The 11,856-nt window shown below is 54.6% G+C and overlaps 1 protein-coding gene across 8 annotated transcripts in view; it reads right to left on the reverse strand.

The window, feature by feature from the left end:
• The window catches only part of SCHIP1 (schwannomin interacting protein 1), a 131,080-nt gene that overhangs the window by 12,595 nt on the left and 106,629 nt on the right, over positions 1-11,856 (reverse strand). Inside the window, exon 1 of one of the 8 annotated variants that reach the window (NM_001389521.2) lies at positions 1,516-1,596. The exons of 5 other annotated variants lie outside the window; for them this stretch is intronic. In NM_001389521.2, the coding sequence (NP_001376450.2) occupies positions 1,516-1,545 (30 nt within the window). In that variant the 5' untranslated portion in view covers positions 1,546-1,596. Of the gene's footprint in view, positions 1-1,205; positions 1,597-9,491; positions 9,808-11,856 lie in introns of those variants that run through there. 2 more of the 8 variants (XM_040705589.2, XM_040705588.2) reach the window with 2 other exon arrangements.

Raw genomic sequence — 11,856 nt, forward strand, 5'->3', positions numbered from 1 at the left:
CTCCCAGATGGAACCACAACCTGGGGTTCGTGTTTGGCCTTCGGGCTAATGGGCCGGCGGGGGTAGGAAGGCTGTGAGACAGACTGCATTGAGCTCCTGTTTCCCAGGGATCTGCATTCCTTCTGCCCTAATATTTACTGTTCTGGAGGAGAGAGATCAGTTCATAAACAAGCAGCTCAGTGGAAGCGGATCAAATGCAGCGGCAGTGCTGCAGTGCAATGAAACCGGGGCAGCAGCACATGGGGATGCTGCCAGGTTGGCACCATGCACTGCCCACCATGCACTGCCCACCATGCACTGCCCACAGGGCGCCGTGTGCCCACTGCCCCCGAGATCCACAGCATCTCAGCAAACGTGCCAGGAAAACATCCACCGCCCAGAAACAATGGCCCCATTTATAGCGACAGGAGAGCAACAGGCTGCGAGCTGCAGAAAAACCAGCTTCCCTCCAGCAGAGACCGAAAAAACAGCATTGCTTTTTTTTTTCCAAAGGAGCAAAAAGGGAAATCCATTTCCAGAAGCGCTTGCTGCAGTGAAAGCATCTACTGAAAAACCCGCCGAATTAGCCCTATATACAGATATGCGCCCTGATATCGTTTCCCTCCATGATATCTTTAGCAATAAGAGATGTTTAGCCTTAAGATGAAGGCTGAGTTCAGAGGAACGCCGCAGCTGAGCTGCCCAGCACTGCCCCTCTCCCCAGGCCCGGCTCTGCTGCTGGGAACGCTGCCGGGCCATTCTGCAACACGCCCCACGCCGCACGTATGCACTGCTGAGTGCTGCCATAGTGCAGGGGATGCGCGGATGGACCAACCCAGCCCCAAACCCTGCCCTTCCCCGGGCAGGTGCACCCCCAGCAGCACCGACCCTCAGTCTACAGCAACGAAGGCACAACAAGAACCGAGTCATTCAGCTTGGCAAAGAGCTCTGAGCCCATCCAGCCCAACCCAATGCCTCCACTGAACCGAACCACGGCCGCTGGTGCCGCATCCACCGCGGGATGCCAGGCTCCCATTGCGCGACGAGGCGACGCTCGCAGCTCGGGATGGGTGCTGCCCCGAGGGGGGGGGGGGGGGGGGGGGGGGGGGTGGCTGCTCGGGGGGGTCCGTTCCTCATCGAGCGGCGCAAGGTGACGCGTTCACAAATCGTTCTCTTCTGGGTCGGCTCTCCCGCAGCGATACGGCCGGCGGATCGCACGCACTCACCCGGAGCAGCTTCATCTGCGGCGGGGCTGCGGGCGCGCTGCGGGGCGGGCTGACGGCGGGACCGGAGCATCCCCGAGCCGCGCCGCTCCGCTCCGCTCCGCTCAGCCCCACCGCGGCTCTCACTGCGGCTGCGAGCATCACATGGCGAGCACAAAGCCCGGCCCGACCGCGGCTCCTCCACAAAGGCTGCCGGCGAGCGCTCCCCGCGGCTCCGTTACCCCGCGCCCCCCGCTGATTCCTTACGGAAATAAACCAAAGCCGCCGCAACAAACCCGCGTCCTCCCCCCGGCCCGGCCCCGCAGCCCCTCACCCGGTAGGCGCAGTTTTCCTGCAGGACCATCTCCGAGCATCCCGCGGCCGCTAAGATGGACGCTGCCGCCCGGCCCCGCCTGCTCCGCCGGGCGCGGGGGGGAGAGGGGGGGCGCGGGGCTCGGCTGCTTCCCGCACCGCGCGGCCCCGCAGCGCCTCCCGCAGCGCACAGCCCGTGGCACACAGCGCCAGCACGGCACAGCCGGAGCCGAACTGCCCCACGGCCTGCGGGGATCGAACACCCCACGAGCGCCCTCATCCCTGCGGGTGCTCAGGGCCAGGTTGGACGGGGCTTTGGGCAACCTCAGCCGGTCCCTTCCAACCCAATCGTTCCAGAGCTCTATCATCTTTAGAGCCCCTTGAAAGCCAACTACTGCACGGCTCTATGAGCTTTGAGGCCCCTTCTAACCCAAGCATTCCAGAGCTCTATCTTCCTTATGGCTCCTTGAAATCCAACCATTCCACGGCTCTATCAGCTTCCAGGCCCTTTCCAACTCAACTGTTCCATGGCTCTATGATCTTTAAGGCCCCTTCCAACCCAACCATCCCATGGTTCTGTTATCTTTAAGGTCTCTTCCAACCCAACCATCCCATGGCTCCATGATTGCTCCGCAGAGGCTTTCTGCAGGACGATGGCTTGCTGCCCTTCGCCGATGGCTTCACTGCCACTCCAAAATAACACTATAGGATCAGCAAATATCCCCCACGAGCTCAGGCCAGAGGCACATGGGGGAACCGAACCCCCACTTTGCTTTCTATTGTAAAAGTCTCAGCTGACAGCTGCCCCACAGCCCCACCTGCAAGAGTATGGGGCACTGCTGGCCGTGAGAACGCAGCAGCCCCCACCCTCCAGCCCTGCCTCCTGCTGGGCACGGCTCACCCCCAGAATGGCCACTGCCCCCCCAGGCCAACACTGCCCAGCGATGAGCTCACGGCTCGAGGATCCTAAATGCAACATGGCTCTATTCTGCAGTACCAGCTATCGCCTGCTCCTCCTCGCAGCCAGCTGTGAGGTTCCAAAATGTAAATGACTGCAGAGGCACTTGCTCCCATATTGGATCCCTGCACCAGATGTGCCTGCAGAAAAATCGGCCTTTGTGGGAAAACAGCTCTGCCCAGCTCTGCTGGCTCCTCCTCCGTGCTGGAGGAGATAACAGCAGTCTGCAGCTTCACCCGAAGTGGAAATGCAGGTGGTAGGAGAAGAGCTATGGGAACTCGTGGGATAAGGTTCAAAAATGAAGGGCAAATACACCAAATGCCCCAAACATGGCTTCCTCCTGCATCTGCAAAGCGTCCCACTCACCGAGGTGGGGCTTCCCAAACATCAGTGTTTAAACATTCACTTTCAGCACCGCACACACCTTGGGCTTGGCGTGGAAAGGTACCCACGGTGAGCTCAGAGCAGCACCATGTGCAACTCATCTCCCACGTCAGCCATTGGGCACATCATAAGGGAACCCCACAGCCCTGAGCCCTCCCTCCCACTGCTCCCCCCTGGATGCTCCGCAGAGGGTTTGGGGTGTGGGGAGATGCTGCGCTCCCCAAAAAGAAGGGAAAAGTGGCTTTACCAGGAGCACTGCCTATCCTGTGGTCAATCACCGGGACCTCATCAGTTATTATAGCATCACTAAGGTTGGAAAAGAGCTCTGAGAAATGAAGGACAACCACCTGGTGGTCCCAGCGCTGGGGGAAAAGACGTCACGTCTCAGCCCGTGCGCACCCTCAGCTCTCCCACAGCCGTCCCCACGCGGGGGAAACGACCTCAGACACAACCACAGGATGTGGGGGGGCACATCCCCACCTCCATGGGAAGGAAGTGAGCCATGCGGGTGAGCAGCAGACAGGAAGCTGTGGCCGGTCCCATCCCACTGCGCTCCTCTCCTCCCATGCAGCTATCAGCACAACCACCCCATGCTGCGTGCTGACCCCTGCCCCATGGCGTGGGGACACAGACCTGCTCCCCCCCCCCCACCCAGCTGGGAATTACAAGGGGCATCACGGGATTTCATCTTTATTTGCCAGCGATTTACCAGGAGTTACGGGTTTAGCTGCTCTCTAAGCCAAGCTAAAGCTTCCCAGGGTTTAAATCTAGCAAGAAAGAAAAAAAGAAAAGATTATATTTTAATCGGTTAATACTAGAAATCTCCTTGGAAAGGGGAACATTTGTTTGGATTACGTTCATGTCTAATGCTCGGCACTGTCACTGCTTTCTTCTTTCTCGAGGGAGGGCGATGCTGAGCAGCCTCCCACCGCCGGGCTGTGCCACTCCTCCCTGCGAGCGGATCATCACTCACACCCATCCACGCCGCCCAGGACACCGCTTCCCAGGAGGTGGAGCAGTCACCATCCCTCTGAGGGCACAGCTTAGTGGGAAACACCGGTGATGCAGGGAGGGTTGGACTGGGTCACCTCGGAGGTCTTTTCCAACCTTGGTGGTTCTACGATTCCCATTCCCTTCTGCAAAGCACCACTGATTTCACCCCAACGTTACAGTGCTGTGAGTGCCCTGGAATGCTGTATGGTGACTGCAGCACCCAGGTACTCACAGCTTTTTGGTGCTGCAACAGGAAAAGCCACGCGGCCGACCTGCAGGCATCCCACCTGTATCAGCTCGCTGCTACAGCTGCACGGCCCTCATTTCCAATGGTGCCATTAATCAGCTGGCTCACACGTGCTTAATAGAGGATTTACAAATGGCCTGATGATTAATAGGTACGATCCCCCACCGGCTTTTTGCTGCTCACGAATGGAGAACCAATTCTCCATTCTAATGAGCACGGTGAGATAGCAACTGAAGAGCTATGGCTGCCTCCCCGCGGCTGTATTTATGTCCTTAAGGATAAGCTGCTCCTTTGGAAATGCAACAGTCACACTATGCAAAATGCTATGGAGAACACAAGCACGTTACAACACACCTTGCTCTGCAGTGCTATTTCTGTCCTCATCAGGAGAGGATCTGTAGCAAACTCCACTGGCCACACACAACATTCAGTGTTTGTGTATAGATATACACACAGTGCAGACCTGATGCTCACAGCATGGTGGGGTTTTGGGGACCGTCTGCCATAACCAGAGGTGCTCAGCCCCATCACCTCCTCTCTGCATCCTCTCACTCAGCACAAACCCAAGGCAGCACCAAGCCCAAGTCAAAGCCACTCAACGTCACAGCCACAGATGGGCTGCGTCCGCATCCGCTGTAATAAATCACCCAACTTCAATGAATTACCCAATCCACAAGAAGTTACAGAAGTTTACTGACCAGAAATGATTGTTTTTCCCTTCCATGTCCTTCAGGACAGCTTTTGCTGTCACAAAGTCTTCAACATTGACAACATTGGGAGCAGCACCGCGTGAGAAGAAGGAAGGGAAGGGGAAGAATGAGACACATCTCCCCAGTGATGATGAAGAGCCACGTGGCCTTCAGCTTCCCCCAGCAGGCACAAGGGGCTGCATGGGGACATCCATGAGCCGAAACCCCACAGCCTGTGCTCTGGGTCTGTGTGCTTCCAACAAAGATCCTGAAATTGCAGCCCGGCCATGCAGGAGCATAGACACAACCTGTGCGTATATATTCGTTTGTCTTTAGTACAGCGCTCCATGCTGCCAGTCATCAACGAGCCCATAAGTGAGAGAGGGCAGCGTGTGAGGATGGTGCTGCCATCACTCTGGGGCTGTTCTGGGGTTATCATAGAAAGGTTTGAGTTGGAAGGGAACCTTAAAGGCCATCAGTCCCACTCCCTGCAATGAACAGGGACACCACAGCTCTGTCAGTGCTCAGAGACCCTGAAATGGGGTTACTCTGGGGTTAGTCCAGTACCACCACCTGGAGCCACCTGCCCCATTCCCAGCAGGTGGGGGCTGGGAGGCTCAGGCAGGGGAAGTCTCTACATGAGATCTCATTTAATTGCCAAATGTGTGGAATAAGACCCGATTAGGAACTTGCAGGCTGAAGAATTGCATAAACTATGCTCCCACGTCACCCAAAATCCCAAGCTTCTCTGTCAAACGCAGCCAAATCCAACACAAACACGCTGAGACACAGGACAGAAATAGGCAGCTGGGGAGTTTGGTGCCCATAACAAAGCCTAGCAGAAATCTATGCTTTTTTTTTTTTTTCCCTTTCCTTCCTATTTTTGGTCTATTTGTACTGCTCACAAAGCCACCAGCAGCAGCCCAGCAGCTCCCCGTGCACACACAGGGCTCCCAGTGGCACCCCTGGGTTGGTGCAGTGGGAGAGCAGAGTGAAGCTCTCAGCACGGTGAGGGCAGGCAGGCTGAGCACAGGGATGGAAAATGCTAAAAATACCAGTAATAGTAAGGGTGGGTCCCAGCTGAGCACTCTTAGTCATGCAGTGGCAGGAGCTGCAGCTGGCGCGAGGCAGCTCCATATAAGAGCAAAGGAGCGATGCTCGCCTCGTAAATCAGATTTGTCACTCTCCCTTTGGCTGTGGGCTTTTGCTTTCCAGTGAGCCCAGCTCTGGGAGCCCTCTGCTTTTAGCAGTTCCACAGCAGGGCTCAGCTCAGCCTCCTCCCGCAGCACTAACTGCAGTCACAGCAACGCGCTCCCAAGCCAGGAGCACAGAACTGCTGCCCGTGCCCTGTGCAGGGGTGGACACCTGTCTGTCCAGGAGCTCCCTGAGCAGAAAACAAAGCCCAAGTGGTGTTCATTTCTCCAGCCCTCGGCTTTGCACACCCTTTGCACACCAACCCATGCTTTTCCAAAGCTTTAGGAACACCGCAGCAGCACAGCTATCACAGAATCACAGAATGGCCTGGGTTGCAAAGGACCACAGTGCTCATCCAGTTCCAACCCCCTGCTATGTGCAGGTTGCCAACCAGCAGCCCAGGCTGCCCAGAGCCACATCCAGCCTGGCCTTGAATGCCTGCAGGGATGGGGCACCCACAGCCTCCTTGGGCAACCTGTTCAGTGCGTCACCACCCTCTGGGGGAAAAAGGATATCAGTATGTCCATATCACCCCTGTCCCTGTGCAACTGTGGGCTCAGTTCCACTTCTGTTTGGTTCAAAACTCACACATGAGAGTAATTAGCAAGCATACATTACGCAGTATATCACAGAACCATTAAGGTTGGGAAAACCCTCTAGGCTCCCCAACCCAATGCCAACCCACCTCACCATGCCCACATCCCTCAGTGCCACATCCCCACGGTTCCAAACACCCCTATGGATGGTGACCCCACCACTCTGCACGGTCTGTGCAGGTGCATCACCACCCCATTTCCTAACATCCAACCTCACCATGTGCTGCAGATAACACCAGGCACTGCCTGGGCACAGAGGCTCGCAGCACGGCTCTGAGCATGCAGTGACAGCACCAGGGCTCGTGCTTCTCTATCAGCTGTAATTAATTCTGCACGCATTCATCTGAGCTGCCCCCTTTCCTTGCAACAAAAAACCCCTTTTTTTTTTTTCCTCAAGAACTTTCACATTCTTCTTTTCTCTGCTTTGCTGCAGCACAACATAAATCATTTTGTTAGAGCTGTCTGCCCAGGGCGAGGCTGGAGCCAGCGATGAGCACAGAGCCTTCACCTAACACACAATCCTATTGCACGAGGTGCAGGTGAGAAGCAGGCACGGAGCTCAGCATCCTGCCACGTCCTTGTCACACTGCTCCAGAGCTCATTCAGCCCTTCACCAATACGACCCTCAGCAGCTCCTTCTGCTCCTGTATGGGAAAAAACCTTACGTCGGCCCTTGTTAAGCTATCAGAGATGGGCACCAATGCAAATGCACAGCACAGAGAACTCAGTGAGGAGCAGCAATCACAGATTACTTGTTTTTACACCGCTGAGATCAGTTTATCATCCAATTCCTGTTGGGAAGGAAAACAAAACACGATGGCCACACACAACCCAGGCACAGAACTCCTCTATTTCCCCAAGTCCCTCTTTAATAAATCCAATATGGGAGTTACATTAAATCAAAAAATTCAGATTAAATTTTTAATAACTCTCTAAAAGCATTTCAATCCTCTGCAGACCACACATACTACCAGTTTTTGTGTTCATAAAGAATTAAGCACTTCCATACAGTTCTCTCTAATCTTTTTCCCCAGCATTGCCACCTACCAACCGAGAGCAGTAAATCTCATCCCCACACCTTCCCTTCCCTTCCCTTCCCTTCCCTTCCCTTCCCTTCCCTTCCCTTCCCTTCCCTTCCCTTCCCTTCCCTTCCCTTCCCTTCCCTTCCCTTCCCTTCCCTTCCCTTCCCTTCCCTTCCCTTCCCTTCCCTTCCCTTCCCTTCCCTTCCCTTCCCTTCCCTTCCCTTCCCTTCCCTTCCCTTCCCTTCCCTTCCTCCTTTCCTTCCCCCTTTTCTTTCCTCTCCTTTTTCCTTTTCCTTTCCCTTTCCCCTTCCTTTTTCCTTTCCCCTCTTCTTTCCCCTTTCCTCTTTCCTTTCCCCCTTCCCTTTTCCTTTCCCTTTCCCTACCTCTTCCCTTTCCTTTCTCCTTTTTTTCCTTTCTCCTTTCCCTTTTCTTTCCTTTCCCCTTTCATTTTTCCTTTCCCTTCCTCCTTCCTTCTTTTTTTCCTTTCCCCTTCTCCTTTCCCCTTTCCTTTCTTTTCCTTCCTCCCCCCACCCCCATCCCATTGTCATTATTTCTCCCAGCTCACATGAGCGCCTGGCTTTCATTCTAACAAAGCACGGACAGGTTGAAAGAAATGGCTTTAGTGCAACGCTCTCATTTAAAGGCGATCCATAGATCAGGAGCAGGAAGCTGAAATTGGTGGTATAAATAAGATCTACTGCTGCTGTGACGCAAATGACTCCATAGGCGTGATGGGGAAAGACAAAGTGGGTGAAAGTGATACAAGTGCTTGAAAAAGCTGGAAACCCTTGAAGACAACAGCCGTTATGGAGCACTCCTGTGGCAGGGAAGAACTCAGCTCAGGTAGTGCGGGAGCTCACTGCCATCAGAGCCATCAATGCTTTGCTCACAGAAACGGGATGGATTTGGCAAAACGTGGCACAACACAGGGAAGGTCCTCCCCTTCCCATTTATCCCTAAGGGGACAGAGTACATCTCAAGCATCCTGAGGGGCTGGGGCTCAGCACTCCTTCCCAAAAGGCTCTGCCATCAGCAGTGGCAGCTGACCCACAGCTCCCCCATCGCTCCTGGGTGCTCCTCTGCAGACCCCAAATGCGCATTGCGTTGCACTGAATAAATACTTGACTCTCCCTGTGCTTTTTAATACACTCTGCCTGCAATTTCTCTCTTCACACACACCACTGTTACACACACACCGTCCCCGAGCGTTGCTGCAGTAGCTATGGTCCTTCAGCAGTCAGATTAACAGGTTTGGCACAGCACAGGCCAATTCTGAGAACTGGAAAACTCCAACTCTCCCGCTTAACACACACAATATGCAAGAAAATGATGCCTAAGTGCATAATTAGTACCCAGCCAAGTGTTCCTGCTGCTCCTGCAGCCCTGGACGTCAGTGCTGTGTGATGGAGGAGCAGGGGCACCGGGCTGTGGGGTTACACTGCAAAACTAATCCATACCAACCACGGCACGACCTCCCCAGAAGCTCTCCTCTCTCTTTAGAAATCTTCACTCTTTGCTACTGACTGCACCAAATACCCCCAAATACTCTTAAAACGCACCCACGGGTCATCGAACAGGCAGCATCACAAATGGCACTTTTTAAAGATATCACAGAACCATCGCATCATTAAGGCTGGAAAGACCTCCAGGATCACCGAGCCCAACCCCAGTGCTCCCCACCATGCCCACATCCCTCAGTGCCACATCCCCACGGCTCTGAGCACCCCCAGGGACGGCGACCCCCCCACCCCAAGGGCAGCTGTGCCACTGCAGCGCCGCTCTTTTGGAGGACAAACATTTCCTGACATCCAACCTGGAACTTTGCTGCTGCCTGCACTGCAACCAGCACTGCCACAGCCCCACTTTCTCAGTCTGAGCTGGGGATTTCTGCACACCATAAGGAACAGCCACTCACCAGACGGCCGGGCAGCTTGCTGGTGTCCATAACAGAGCGCTTCCCATCACATCAACGCTCAGATAAAGGAGAACCGTTCATCAGAAAGGCACCTGCACGCTGTCACCCCACGTATTTTGCACTTTCTTTAATGACAGGCTTTGCAGCACTGACAGAGGCAGCTTGTAGAGTTTTTACTTAGCATTGTTAATTACCACCATTTTGCCTGGACCGGTTTCAGCCCCAGCAAACACACATCTGCCCACTTTGTGCAATTACAAACGTTCTTCCAGAACCGGGCCCCTCAGTGCACCTACAGCTGTTCCCTGAGCTGACTGACAGGGCACACTTTGGCAGCACCATTAACACCCTGCCAACCTCATCTGACCTTTGAGCTGGGTGGAAAGCGGCCGAAGTACGTTGCAGTCATGGTGTTGTGCTGTGTCACCAGGCGTGTCGGAGATACCACGCGTGGAAGGTCAGCCCATGTTCAACACAGTGACAGGATTTCCTGAGGCTGAAGGGTTTGTGCTCCTCATCAACACAAAAAAGCTGCCCCTGGAGTGCCCCTCCCAGCCAAACAGCCCCATTCCCTTTCTTTGGGTGCAGAAGAAGGAATTTAATCGGAGAACCATAGGATGGTAGGGCTGGAAGGGATCTTAAAGATAACAGAACCATGGGATGGTTGGGTTGGAAGGGACCTTAAAGATCATAGAGCCATGGGATGGTTGGGTTGGAAAGGACCTTTAAGATCACAGACCCATGGGATGGTTGGGTTGGAAGGGACCTTTAAGATCATAGAGCCATGGGATGGTTGGGTTGGAAGGGACCTTAAAGATCATAGAACCATGGGATGGTTGGGTTGGAAGGTCCTTAAACCCCCCCCCCTCCCCCCCCAGTCCCACTCTCTGCAACAGGCTGGCTGCCCCCCTCTACATCAGGCTGCCCCATCCAGCCCAGCCCTGAGCACCCCTAGTGATGGGGCACCCACAGCTCTGGGCAGCAGTGCCAGGGCCTCATCTTCCTAACATTCAACCTAAATCTCTCTCATCTTTTAGTTTAAAGCCACTCTCTCTTGTCCTGTCGCTACCAGACCACGTAAAAAGTCTCTCTGCCCCCTGTTTATCATCTCCCTTTAGGTACCGGAGGGCTGCAGTGAGGTCCCCCTGGAGCCTCCTCTTCTCCAGGCTGAACAAGCCCAGCTCCCTCAGCTTTTCCTCCTAGGAGAAGTGCTCCAGCCGATAAATAGGAGAGCCCAGGCACGCTGCTGTCAGGTGTGTGAGGAGGTCTGGCAGGGCTTCTGCAGCACAGGAATGACAGAAATGCAATTCCCCTCAAGCCACAAGTTTGATTTTGAAAATGAGCGTGTCAGAAGTGAAGGCTCAGGCAGCTCTTGTCTGGGGAAATGCCTCTTGGGACGAGGAACCCAATGCTTTAAGAAGGCTCAATCAAGCACCTAGGACTTATTTTAAGTGAAAACAACCTCGCTGTCCATCTCGCCAAGCAAACGTTTGCTCCCTGAATGCCGGAGGCAGAGCACACCGGCAGGCAGGAGCTCTGCACTGCGCTCCCACTGAGCTCAGCCAGCAGACACAGGGCCAGACCCCGCCAGGACAGCCACTAAATCACTCCAGGATTTAATCCTGGACCACAGTCCATACTTGGAATCCATCTCTCTGGGCATCCAGCCACAGTGAACCACAGCTGGGAGCAGAGCAGAGCCCTGCGCCCATCTCCTCTAAATCAAGACAGCCTCGAGAGTCAAATGATTCAGAAGGAAACAAATTGAACTTCCTAACACAGCTATGCTCAGCACAATGCAGGACCCATCAGCTGGAGGCGAGGCACAAGCCTGGGCAGGCCGTGCTGATGCACAACGTGTCGTGTGCTGCCAAGGGGACCACAGACCTGGAGGCTGCAGGAAAAGCTGCCATCGCTGCTGCCTGCAACAAGCCTGCTCCAGAGAGCACGGTTCATTCAGCAGTGACATCCATCTTCTGACTGCCACAGGCTCTGAAGAGGCAAGCTGGTTGGCCAAGCCACTTCCTTGCCCCACAAGTTTAAACTGACTATGGAATGTGCAGGTGTTATTCTCTGGAAAATACATGCTATTGATTGTAATCGCCATCCTCAGAGATGCCATGGAAGGAGTATTAAAACCATCGATGCTGATTTTGATTTTATTAGAACCATTAGTGAGATGGTGAGCAGCAAAGCCCCGCTTCCTGCACGGCTCCCACGTGCTGTAAATCACAGCACAGCACATCTGCTGTGCTCCTGGTGCAGCTGTGGGCCGGGGGCTGGGATGGGGAACACCGGCGGGGGAGGAAATGGGACTGCTTGTCCAGGAATGGATGGATGTTCCTTTAAAGGCTCATCCTTCGAA

The sequence above is a fragment of the Gallus gallus genome, chromosome 9, assembly GCF_016699485.2.
Source record: "Gallus gallus isolate bGalGal1 chromosome 9, bGalGal1.mat.broiler.GRCg7b, whole genome shotgun sequence".
NCBI classification, from domain to species: Eukaryota; Metazoa; Chordata; class Aves; order Galliformes; family Phasianidae; genus Gallus; species Gallus gallus.